General features: G+C 44.5%; 1 protein-coding gene across 2 annotated transcripts in view; it reads right to left on the bottom strand.

Annotated features, from left to right (window-relative positions):
* LOC105692246 (choline O-acetyltransferase) overlaps nt 1–12,840 on the bottom strand; it is a 35,209-nt gene that overhangs the window by 9,019 nt on the left and 13,350 nt on the right. For both annotated transcript variants that reach the window (XM_020855998.2, XM_020855999.2), the window contains exon 4: nt 216–388. In XM_020855998.2, coding sequence (XP_020711657.2) covers nt 216–388 — 173 coding nt within the window. The remainder of the gene's footprint in view (nt 1–215; nt 389–12,840) is intronic.

Genomic DNA, 12,840 nt, shown 5'->3' with positions numbered 1-12,840 from the left:
TACTACGTTATTGCAATTAGTCTGTTGGATGAACGAATTAAATTCAAACACTATAAAGTTTTACTGCGTTTAGATCGAATCGTAAGCTCGTAAACGGAAGGAGTTTCTCTCGGTTGGAGTAACCAAATAGTTTTTCGAATATTCAGCCACTTTTTTTTTCTACTGCTCTGACTTTTTATACGTAGATATAGATATCGAAGTTGTCGCTTACTCACCTGTCCGCTTGTTCCTGGTAATCGAAAAGTCCGTTTACAAATTTTGACAAAAAACTAGCCGCTTCGTACTGATTTGAAAATTTCTTTGGCTCCAAAACGAAACCGGGATTACTGTTGATTGGCAAAGGAAGAGGTACCGATAAATACATGTCCTTGAGCCACCAATCCGTTGCCTGTGAACAATCGAAACAATTACAAAAATTATTTGTCGATCAAGCGATACACGTCATATTGAAGTTTTATTTTATTCCTTGGCTTTTTACTCTTTGGTGTGTAATTTATTCATTCATTTTTTTTCTTTCAGATTACGAACCGGGGGTGCCAAAAATCTATTATACAGTACAGTTGAGGGTGGAGTGCCTGAAAACATGTCCATAAATGGATTTTCCGGGGATTAAAATCGATCGTAAATTGAATGGAGTAAAAATGCGTGATGAGCGAGGTGAGTTTCGCGTTTACGTACCTTCTTTACGATTCTCAAATCATCTATATATATTTATATATATGTATATTTATATCCCCGTGGGAGTTAAAGACGGTAGAGTTTTTACTTGTTTTCCGTGTGCGGATATATGTGTGGGTATGAATTTCTATGTGTTCACGTATAAGCGTTACGAAACGATGGGGAAGACGAGACCCATCATCCTTGGCAATCGATACTTATTACGTCCCAGCATTGGGGTCACCGCGTAGTCGCCTCACGCGTACGAAGTTTTTATTTCCAGATTCGGAATTACTATTCATTATCAAAAGTGTTCAAAGTCAATAAAATATTCAATGTCATGAGTATAGTATAACCTTATAATCACCGTAAATATTTATCACAATGAACATCTTTTCGTTGTGGGCGTAAAAAAGATGAACTTCTTGCCCCACTTGTGTTTTTTTTTTTTATTCATTACTCGAATGATTCGATGGCTTCAAACGATCTTGCGTCGATATTTCTTTGCGAATGATATTGAACTTGAAAAATATTGTTTGTTAAGATTTACATTGAAAGATGCAAAATTATTTTAGATCGTCCGATCTGGACCCGTGTAATCCTATTAACAATTTTTATCCTCATGCAAACTTCATAATCAAAAAATATCAATCGAATGGCAGTGTAAAAAAAACAAAAAAAAAAACAATGCCAAGTTGAAACAGATTTAAACAACATGAAACGAATAATTATTCTCCACCAGCTTTCGTCTACGGTACGTCACGCTGTGCGACACGACCGTGCGAAAGACGACAAGTGTGAGAGATTGGAAGAATTATACAGGGGGTCCGATTTCAATTTCCATAACCAATTCGATTATCCGAAAGAATATGAGGCCGTGTACAAGAAATACAGTCTATCGACTATTTGGAAGTAAAAAGATTCGAAATTTTTTAGATTTCAGAACTTCCTAAAACATAGCTAAAATTTCGCAGTACCTTATACCGCCTCAGAATTTTCCTTAATCAAGTGAAACGGGATACCGTGTATATTCCTCAAATTTCTTCGCCGTTGAGGTTGCATCACTTTATACAATTACGTAGAGCTAGCTACACATGCGAAACGTACGGTACGCGCACATATACATGTATATTCTTACGGGAAACGAGCGAAGAAACTTGCGAAGACCTTCAAAATTGTGATCTCGCGTTTGAGTAAACGATTATTACTATCGCTCGTTATAAACCGATTATACTTTCTCTTTATTCAATTCCCCAAGTGTAGCGACAGTCGGACGGCTACGAAATTCTCCCTCTGATACGTGTACGCGAGTCTCGAGCTCGTCGTTCGCGTTATTATCAATCTTATTATTATCGTAACTATACCCTAAATGTGCAGTATAATCGCAAGGGTGTTGTTGAGATTTCGAGGATCGACGGATTTTTCTGCGAGAAATAATTATCGCGCGAAATAATGAGCTGCGTTAGTCGACGATTAATATACATACATATATATACAGATGCAGGAAATTTAAAGGCGAATCGAAGTAAGGGAAAATTCGGGTGGGGGCGAGAGGCAATCGTAAGTTATTCAGCGAGGCCTTTGATCCCTTCGGCTGTCTCAGCCAGACCGTAATTGAGTTACTTCGGATCTCTGTTTGATATCCGCAGGTCACGTGTATGTGCATAGGTATATACGTACGTGCAAGCAGTGGGGGGATGCGGTAAGCATTCGGAAAAATTAAAAATAACTCAGAAGTTTCGCTAATTAATGCCGCTAGGGTCCGCTCGTATTATATTGTTATTATTAACAATGGATTATAATCGTGGATCGGCATTAGCGTTGGCTCGGAAAAGAGGCGAGCCTCGAGCTACAATACCGCGCACCGTGTCTCGCTATTGAGGGATCGAAAAGAGTTCCGTAGGAATAATATCGCGTCGGTTTCTTATCCCGTCCCGTGCAGCTTATTATATCGCACTCGTAAGATTCATGATCTAACGTGGGTAACGGCAATAAGTGTTCGGTAATTTGCATTCAATCTAACGATCACGTTTGCCGCATGAATAATACCGTGATTATAGGGTCATTAGAGTTCGCACGGGCAGGGGGGCACTGAACGTAAAATAATACACGGACGTTCTCTCGCCTTTGCAGAGACGAGAGACGCGTCTCGTATGATCTCTCTTCCGTAACTATACCTATGCAGTTACATTAGCAGCGGAATCTTATTGTGACGCTCCGCGGGTCAATGGAAATTAAAGTTCTACCACCTACTCCGGACTCCATCTACGAGAGTCTCCCGTTTCGACCTTTCGTCCGATCTTGCGATCCGAAAGCTCATGTGTGCGGAGGTCTAAAAAAAATAATAGTTTTCCAAAAATTACTTCTGCTTTCGGGAGACGATTCTCTATGAAAGTAGACGCAACTCTTTTCGCACGGTATGCGATTCTCTGATCCAAAGGTCGCAGTCGGTAGTCGGTCTATGGATTCGAACGAAAATATCGGGTGACACGTTGAAACGGGAATTCCGAAAGCTCCAAGTGGGCCCAGTTATACACCAGATTTACCCACTGCGTATCCACCTGTCTCACATAACTGTTGATATTGCGGAGATGAGCTCTATTACCTTATTGCGAAAACAGGTGAAACGTAGTCAGGCGGTCTGATGTAGCGGGTGGTATGTTCGGTGTAGGTATACCAGAGTTAATCGTACGTTGCGATGTTTATTGCTGCGTGTGAAATGCGAGAGCGTTTACACGCGACGAGTAGTGCGTGTACCGCGTTAAGTGGAAAAGGTAGGGATGCTGGATAGGACCGATCCGTAGCAAAGTGTAATAAAAATCAAATCGCATCCTCGGTTCTCGTTTCGTTCGATTGACAATCGTCCCGGATCGCGGTTCGTACCTTAAAAATTACGATCGCGAATTGTCGAACGAACGAAAAAAAAAACATTTTTCCCCTCCGAATGTAGTTGCAAAATTGTATTTCGTTCCAGGAAACTGCGGCTGTACCAATCCACGTGCGGAGTAATTTCCGCTTTAACTACCGCAAGCTCGTAACTCCACGTCGGTTGTTACTTGTTTCCTCCGTGCTTCACACGTGCATACGTAACACACGCTGCACGTAGAACTCTGGAGCGCGTGGTCAGGTTTTCGGTCAGGTGAGGCAGATTATCTCAAATTATCCGATGAAAACGGGCTCACGGTTTTCATCCACGACTAAATCCTCGTCGGACTCAATCCGCGTGTAACGTTTGAATTTTTACGGCACTGAATTCTTATTTAGAACGTATGTTATTGTCGAACGGTTTTGATTTGAAAAATTCGACACCGTTCGCAAGCTTCGAAATTATGAACGTGAAACGGGAAGCGAAATTCTTTTTAATCAATCATATAGCATCTGGAACAACGGTGGTGTATGTAATGTATACGTATAATTTCGGAGATGGTCAATATTCCGGGACTTCCCCCTGATATCTGGTTGAAAATTTGACAGACGTGGTTGACCGACGCCGAGGCAGCTGTAATAATTTATCTCATTCAGAGAGTTACACCCCTCCGTGACAATTGTAAAAATCTGTCAGGATATAGTTGAAGTGATAAAAAATCGATCGAGTCGAAGCAATCGAATGATCGTATCGCGGAGTTTGAATTTTGTACACCACGGATGTTGAATTCTGCGAGTTTCAGCACCGCAGCTGATTTCGGATTTCGACGATTTGTTCTCATTGGTCGTGACAGGCCGGGCGGGGTGACACTAACGAAGGTAAATTTACAGATAGCTTCCCTCCTTTTTCATACACCGTTATCACCCCTCTCTCTATCGCATGCACATGGAATCTGAAAATAAAAAATCGACCATTCGCGACCTTTACGGACGTCACCTTTAAGGTTCTTTTCAGCTAAAAGTCCGCCGTCCTAACGGCTGGCTGCCTGTATGTATACACGACGCGCCCCAGCTACGCCTCGTCCTGAAATATTTAGCAGTCTGGTTTACGCAGGTACGCGATGTATATCTGTACACATAAAGGGCAGAGTGTTGGTATCGAGAGGCTTTATTTAGCCCGAGGGTGCGCGAATAAACCTTGCCCCCAAGTCTCTCGATAACGTCACGAAACGATTCTTATCTCGATTTATTTGGACACAGTTTTCGTTAACTCGGACCTACGAATAGGCGCGCTCACACTCGACTCCCGCATAACGCGTCTTATTATTATCAGTTCGCTGATTTCGATTTTATTTGGCTCTTTCGCGATGATTTTTTACATCACCGAATCGATCGTCGAGTGATGTGGAAAATCGGTAATCAAGAAACGTTCTTCTTCTCGTTTTTATTCACAAATGACTCCGTTCTGCGGGCGATCGTTCGACGAAGTTGCCTCAGAGTCTCCAGTCGGTCGTTGAATGATGAAAAAAAGGACGTCGGTTGAAAATGAGAGAGAAGATCCCTCCTTAAGTATATTCTAATATGCTCAGGTATTGAAAATTCGTTCACCCTCCTTTTCATTCTTTATTTTACTCGAGAAGCAACCTCCCAATTATCCAGCCAATGTTTTCGCGCCGGAATTATTCGTGTATAGGGGAGCAATCACCGCGCGAGATGGGAAAACAATGATTACATTAAAATTAAGATTATATATGAAAACGATAATAATAAAAACGAAGAGGTGGAGCAATCGAGAACGTAATCAGCGAGCATTAATAAGTAGAGAAAAAATAAGACTGTTTTCTTTTTTTTTTTTTTTTAAAAAAAGGTAATGCGAAAGAATCAGGTACATTTTGGAAGAAGTAATTTCGGCAGCCTGGTGTAATAAAGGACGCGTCCGCCTTGTGATATTTGGGGCCGCGATTCCTACGCGTAAAACGCAGGAGACATCAACCGCGGGACGGCTGTTCAAGCGAAGAGAATCGAAGCTCGAAGCGCTTGGGAAGCTCGCAGCGGTGTCAGGTTACGGAGATTTCAACAGAAACACCTAGAACGCGGAACGTCGGTCGACGCCATGCCGCACGGGAGTGATAACAACGATATTATTCCGACAGCCCGTATACGTAGAGTATGTACATTCGGGCTACACTATACGTCGTGTACGTGTTGAGATGTATATATACATTTTATAGCGAGTTAGTTTCGGCGCAAACTCCACCGTATCGACCACGCAGCCCCCAAACGCGGTGCAGCAGATCCCGCGAACCCCGAGGGCTTTAGGTGTTCGCTTGTCGAATGCAGTATTCGATGCTGGATGGACCGGTAGATCGAATTCCGCCTCGTCCGATGGAAGGGTAATGTTGGAATCGACGCCGTGTTGGCAAACTTTTTAACGCCACCCTCAAAATCGGAGAAATGTTTCTCCGACTGCCCAATATTGCGTTTTTGTACAAAGAACAAAAAAACGTTCTCTGACAAGGTCTTTTCGAATTCCGTATACCTCAACTTCTCAGATCTTTTTCCGAAAATTTTGAAAAACGCCGTATGCCGAATGTGCATAACACATAAACCGGATCGCAAAAATAGTTACACTCGATCGGAGGCTCGTAGAATTGGCATGGAATGCCCCATACGTATGCGCACATTGTAATACCCATACCGATACGGTGTAAATGCATACGATATCGGTAGAGCTTCATTTCGCGAACCGCCTCTGGCTTCATAGAAAATTGGATGTGCGGTTAGTTAAGTCCGATACGATGCGACTTGAACACGGAATGAGATATTTCCTGACGAGTTTCACGCATCGCTAAGTACAGAGATTATAGATGCCTCCTGCACTTCTGAGAACTTCAGAGAGTACAGATATAGTATACGAGGGTAATTTGAAACATGCCGTCCGCATCGTATCCCATAAGTATATCCTTAATTCCTTCCGATATCAGAGACCAAATGTACAACCTCGTGTGATTCGTTCGATTCGAAGCATCGTATCTACCGACGAGGTTACCGTCACCGATGGTTACACTTTCCCGATTCCGTAATCCATAGCGTCGTCACAACCCGATCGATAGTCCGATTACTTTATTCATCGTGAGTTACATCTCTGATCTTCCCGGAGTTGATTATTTCCTATAATTAAAACGATTCGTACATTCATACAAAATTAATGTACGAGTCGTCGAATCGGAGAGACACGATGATAACCCGGATTCTCAAATTTAATTCAATTCGTTTTGTTTTTTTTTACCATTTTGTTTTCCCAACTTGGCGCGAAACTCCAACGAATCTCTCGATCGGTACACATGTGAACATTCCTCAGCGATTGCGTATGCAGTGCATTTTCTTTCGCCTGAATGTGACAGTTCTCATTACTACCCTTGCGACCGATATCTTTCGGGTATTTACGAATTGTTCGTTTCGAATCAGCCCCCGTTACGATCGCGCACGAGAATAACTCGTATCCGGTGCAGCGCGGCTTACATCACACACCATCGACGTCCCTACCTACATACACACGATAATGGGTTGAGTTATTTTAGAGCTGCGTACAATACATTTGGATCAAATTAATGAATAACTTCCTTTATCTTTGTATTCCATAAAGCGCACGCATAACTTGGAAGCAACCTTGGAGATGTCATACCCCCCACCCCCCGTGCCGACAGGTCATTGCGTAGGCGAAGAACAACAATGTTCGATATCGAGCGAAACGTGGAGTTTGAATAATTGACGTCGCGGGAATACCCGCTGAGCGCCCCCCCCCCCCCCATACTCTGACTCGCTTTTCCCTCGAACTCGCGAACAATCCGACGAAACGAAATTCAAATAGAAATAGAGAAATAAACGCGGTGAGTCGAGATGGCGAATGCCACGGAATTCAAAGGAACTGCTGCGTAATGTTAACGTCTCAACTTCGCATCGGTATAAGCAGGTGTATCGGATGCGCTACTTGTTACAGTCGTTACAAACAAAGGAGAAAAAAGTTTCCGCCGAGCGCGTTGCGAATTTCGCATCTACCAGCGGCGTGGAAAGCCCTGTAACGCGACCTCCGCAACCTCTTTGATTGTAAGCGAGGAAAAGAAGATCGGGTAACGCAATTTGTCTTGCGTTTCAAAACGACGGGCGTCTCTCATCTTTCGGGGCTCGCAAAATGATCGATCACTTTTCCCCTTTAATCATCTTTAAGAATTCCTAAGAAATTGTTGGCTTCGTACCAATTTTATCTAATCTTCAAGTTTTATCGCAAGTACGAAAAATCCACGTGTTCCTACCTTACCTCCCCGTACCTAATCGCGTCGGTTCAATTGTCACATCGATTACAACGAGCGCGCGAATCGTAGCAAACCATAAATCGCGAGATACGCTAGATTCGAAAGTTTTAATCACCCTCTCGGGACGCCGAAACTCATGACTCCGCCCGGTTTGACTTTTACCGAAAAATCGTTGATCGTTTGGATATTCGTGAAAACGTTTTCCATCTCACGACGGTCATTTTTCAATCGCCAAATGTCTCAATCTCGTTTTCAGCAGCGAATGTAGCGGAAAGGAAATCGGTATCTACCGAATCGTGTACAAGATCCCTCGTCCGGATCGTTCGGGCTAAAAATTTTACGAGATCGACGGAATCCTGCGGGAATTAATCATGATCGACTGCGATGAGGGGAGCGCGAGTCAGAGACCCTCGTTTCCTGGTCAGGACAAGAAGAACGTGACCCAAATCGGTGAGGCATGATCCGAACAGGCGTAGAGATATCAGGTGAACTTCAACAGCCGTATCGCCTCCTCCTATAGTTCAAACTCGACGTAGACTGCCTCACCTGCGATGCACGAGCCTTGGAATCGTTAGCCCAGAGCCTGCGCACCAGGTGTTCCGACTTTGGCTTCGTCCCACTGCCCTCCAGAACGTTACCTCGTATCCCGTAAAAAGTTTTTATTCTCCACCTCAACGTAGGAGCTTTTCGTTTTTTTTTCTTTTACTCTCTCGGTTGCTCCTCTTTTCGTTCTTTATTTTCACGTTTATTTGTTTTCCAGCTTGTGGCGGTCCCTACGCGTTGGAGTTTTTGTTGAAGTCTCCGGCGTAGCCGCCTGAAGATTGCGGTTTACCAGGCGACGAGGGCTTGCGAAGCTCCGGTGGAGACTGGAGCGCCGGGCGAATGGGCAAGTGGACAAAAAAATATTCCTGGGTATTTAATACGTGTGCAAAAATTTAACATTCGCTCACCGAATCGCATACACAAAATGCTAGAATTTTGGATTTTTATCGAACACTTTTCGGTTCTGTAATCAGACCTGAGAATAATTACACGCGAATATATCGAGACGAATTAAATGCTTAGCGAGCAAGCCCGGGGTAAATTTTTTTCACAGGTAACCGTCGGGCTCCAGGTAAAAGCGCAGCGTGCTTCCACGAGAGTGAAGTGTACGCGGTTGCACCCTGCATCGATCCACTTGACCTGGGCGTACGATGTGGTTCACACTTCTGCAGCTTGTTCCTGCTCGCCCTCGTCCCAATCTCTCTCCTCTGGGTACCCGTGCACCATCCGAATATCTCCGTACGCAGATTCATCCAGCGATAATTCCCACGTTCGAGATGATATTCTTATTCTTTTCAATAATCCGTCCATTTGATTTTCAGATATACGACGTACACGAAGTTTTTTCTTTCGATTTGACGAAATCACGACCCCGGACGAAATGAAGCGTTTTACTTTCCAACTTCGAGCTGCCCGCCGAAATTAGCGATATTTCGCTCGAAAAATCCCTTTAAATATGGGATCCTCTCGTCAATTCCCGTTTGTTTCGATACCAAGATTAATCGAATCGAGCAGCCGGAGCTAATTTTGCTGTTTTCACTGCGCGAAGTGGGTTCGCAAAAGCCGGCGTGTGTATGGAAATCAGGTTACCAATTTGCTAGGGTGTCGAGTTACTGGTCGAAGCACACCTGCAAATCCCTTCGCGGTTCGTTCATACCGGTGACTCGTGTGCGCGCACACGTACATGGGATAAACTGCTACCGGAGATCCAACGCTAACACACACGTACGCTCCTCCGTAATTATAATTGCACGATGCACGGGCCAAAACCTTCCATTTATCATTAAATATTTCATCAAGCGTTTCGTGCCCTTCGGAGCGTTCGTTACTCTCCGCTACCGTTACCCCAGAATGTCAAAATGAGGATCGAATTATCGAGGATTTATTTTACGGTGTTCCGTAGATAGAAAACTAGAAAATTGCTAGTTTTCCATGAGTTTCCACACCTTGGAATATTTTTCAATCCTCCTTTTGGATATATTTTCGAATTTTTGATTCATCTTCTTCGTGATTTGATCATTTTTTGATTTTCAAACGCTCTCATGGAATGTATACGTGTTGAAAATTTGCGCACCGTTTTATCCAGAGTTTGTAATAAACAGCGAGCGACGAATAACGAGATGATAGAAAACAAGCATGTAAATTAGTGAGAATGCACGCTAATAATTCCTTCAGAGGTATTCGTACAGTTATACCCATCCGAAGATATCCAGAGGCTTGTTACTTCTGCTCTTTTGCAGCGGAGCTTTTCCGCCCGGGGGAGTCTCACGCGAGCTCTGGGGGAGCAAAAATGATAAAGGGGGCGGAAAGAAGGGGATAAAATTAAAGGTTAATCCTTCGGGGGTGATACAGCAGCATCAAGATTTACACTCGAGGTATCCGGGCGTAGCCGCTCTTTTCCCCGAAACCCTGACAAAGTGAACGCGCGACAAATAATCGTAAATATTTGCCTTGTATTTTCGAGTGACGAGAAAACTTCAGCGAGATTAGGGCAGGGCGGAGAAGCTGCTTTTCGTCCACATCCTTCCCCCCCCCACCCCTCATTTTCATTCACCAGGAATCAATTATTCCCTTCACGAGGCCCAAGGCATGCCGATGGGATAGAATTCCAGAAGCTTGATTTGTTTCAAGTTTCAGAAAATAAAACGTTGAGATGCAGATGAACGAAGGATCGAAACGACCGGGTATGCGTATCTACATACCTTAGCATTGCAAGAGTAATAATATATAGGTACAGCAATGAGATAACTTTTTTTATTTACATTCGAATGAGTAGCGATCTTACAAGACGCGTGTTCGTCGGTCCGTCTCGCATTTGTTGTCGCCGGCGTTATTTCGACTTTCGAAAATTCTATGGCGGTTTGTTCAAAAGGTATTATGTCACGTTCGTTGTACGTACACCTGGGTAATATCGCCTCTGGCGTTTTCACGTGTACGCTACCGTACGGAATAGCGCGTGTCTAACATTCGTACGCAATTTTGTCGCTGTCGAGTAACAGTTTTGCGCCAAGTAAGGAAACCTTCGGAATCGTCGGCTCTCCAATAATCGCCGACGCGATCTACGGAGGTGAGCGTTTTACTTTGAACCCGACGCGCAGCCGATCGCGCTGTACGTTTACGTCGAAGCGTGGAAGGTGTGAACATTGGTCTCCTTCGATCAAAGAGATCGCCGTACGATTATGGGGGATAACGCTGATTATTCACACCCGACTCATCTCGCTACTTTCTCACAATTATCCGTACGTAGATCCGGATCGATACAGTTTTAGGCGGATCGTAAAACAGGATAAGTGAAATAGACGGGAGTAATAATATCGTCGGTTTGAAACGGAGTGCGGAATTCAGGGAGAGAATCGGTGAAAGGAGACGAGACGTTACGAGGAGAGGAAAGCGGACACCCGCCCGCCCGTTTCGAATAATTCTCTAGTCTAGTTCCACGGGAGTTGAGTTTCAGTGAGATTTCGAAGTTACCCCAGGCTCGTGACCTCCCCCCGTAACGTCGGTGGCGTCCCGCGTCCGCCGACGTATTTCTGACTCGTTTAGCGTAAGCCCGGCTCTGAAGTACCTAAGCGCGAGTAACTCGTAACGGCGAATACGCGTATACACCGCGAGATTCCAGTTTGTCGCAACGAAAAACCACCGTGAGAAGAGTGAAAATCCTTGTCTACTGTCATACGTAGTCCACTAGCACGTATAAAGTAGATTTTTAATGGGGTTCAGGAGTCAAGGATAACGTCGGAGGAGCTGAACGACTGTCATCTGTTGTCGTGTAGCAACCTACCCAACGTAATCTTAGTAATTTAAATGTTTGTCCCCAAGGGGCGCCCGCCCGCCCTCCCGCCCGCGCCGCGGCCGCACCGGCGTTCGCGGAGCAGCGAGAGGGGAGAGAGAGAGAGGGAGAGAGAGAGAGAGAAACGAAGGGCATATCGCATGGCATAATCCCTTGTTGAAACAGGCGCTTAAGCCTTCTGGATTGTCTGCGGGATTGGTCGGTGATACGCGAAACAACCGAAGGGTTGCGCTAAGCTTATCTATAATTCGACTCGCTTTTCCGTAGGTATACTGCGAGCCTATAACACCGCTCGCCGATGGCGCGTATACGTACACCCTATCGGGAGATCGCTCGTCGGGCGTTGATCGTGGCCGATGCGGAGACCTCGTCTTTACACCGCGGTTTTATGCTTTTTGAAATTTTTCAACGCTCGCCAACGACGCGAGGATTTATCGGTCGGATAAATCCTCGATATTTTTTTAGCACGGGTTATCCTTTTATTTGACGACGATTCCCGAGTCCCCTTCGCGTTGAGAAATTACGAAGCGAGTGCCGGCGTCTCGAGATGTAATTTATTATTTTTGTATTTCTCTCATTTTCTATTTTCCGTGTACATCTGTAGAATCCACTTTCTATCGGCAGAGCGCGGTGGCGCTTCTTTCCTCTTCCCTCTGAATGCAATCTCTGAATTTATAATCTTGTCGCAAAGAGTACCTACCTCTCGACGAACGCGTAGGTACCGTTGTTAATGTAATCGACTCGCGATCGAAAATAAACGCGTTGATGGGTATAATACATCAGATTGGTTCATAATTACGCAACGGTCAGCGCCTCCGGTAATTTTCACATCTATTCGCAAACTGCGTACGTTCGTGAATATTTTTCCCCTCGTTTTCCTTCGTTCACTCGAGATTCTCGCGTCCCAACTCCGGCGAAAATAAGCTACTCGATTATTCGACTCACCGGTGGAGTACAATCGTGAAAAAAGCTCGGTGTAAATTAGTGGAAATCTGTGGTAATTTTATTTTTCCAATACCGAATCAATTTCCCGAGTTCGAAATCGATCACACCGAGTTTTGAAAACTGCAATCTCCTCAGGGGATGAATTGTAGTTCGCGTAGCGATCGGAGGACTGTTGCACGCGAAACAAACGTGAAATTGGGAGTGAGGGCGACGAAGAGGTGATTCCTT

Source organism: Athalia rosae, chromosome 2, assembly GCF_917208135.1.
Source record: "Athalia rosae chromosome 2, iyAthRosa1.1, whole genome shotgun sequence".
NCBI classification, from domain to species: Eukaryota; Metazoa; Arthropoda; class Insecta; order Hymenoptera; family Athaliidae; genus Athalia; species Athalia rosae.
Note: the sequence above shows the minus strand (reverse complement) of the source record. Positions and strands in the feature narration are given on the sequence as shown.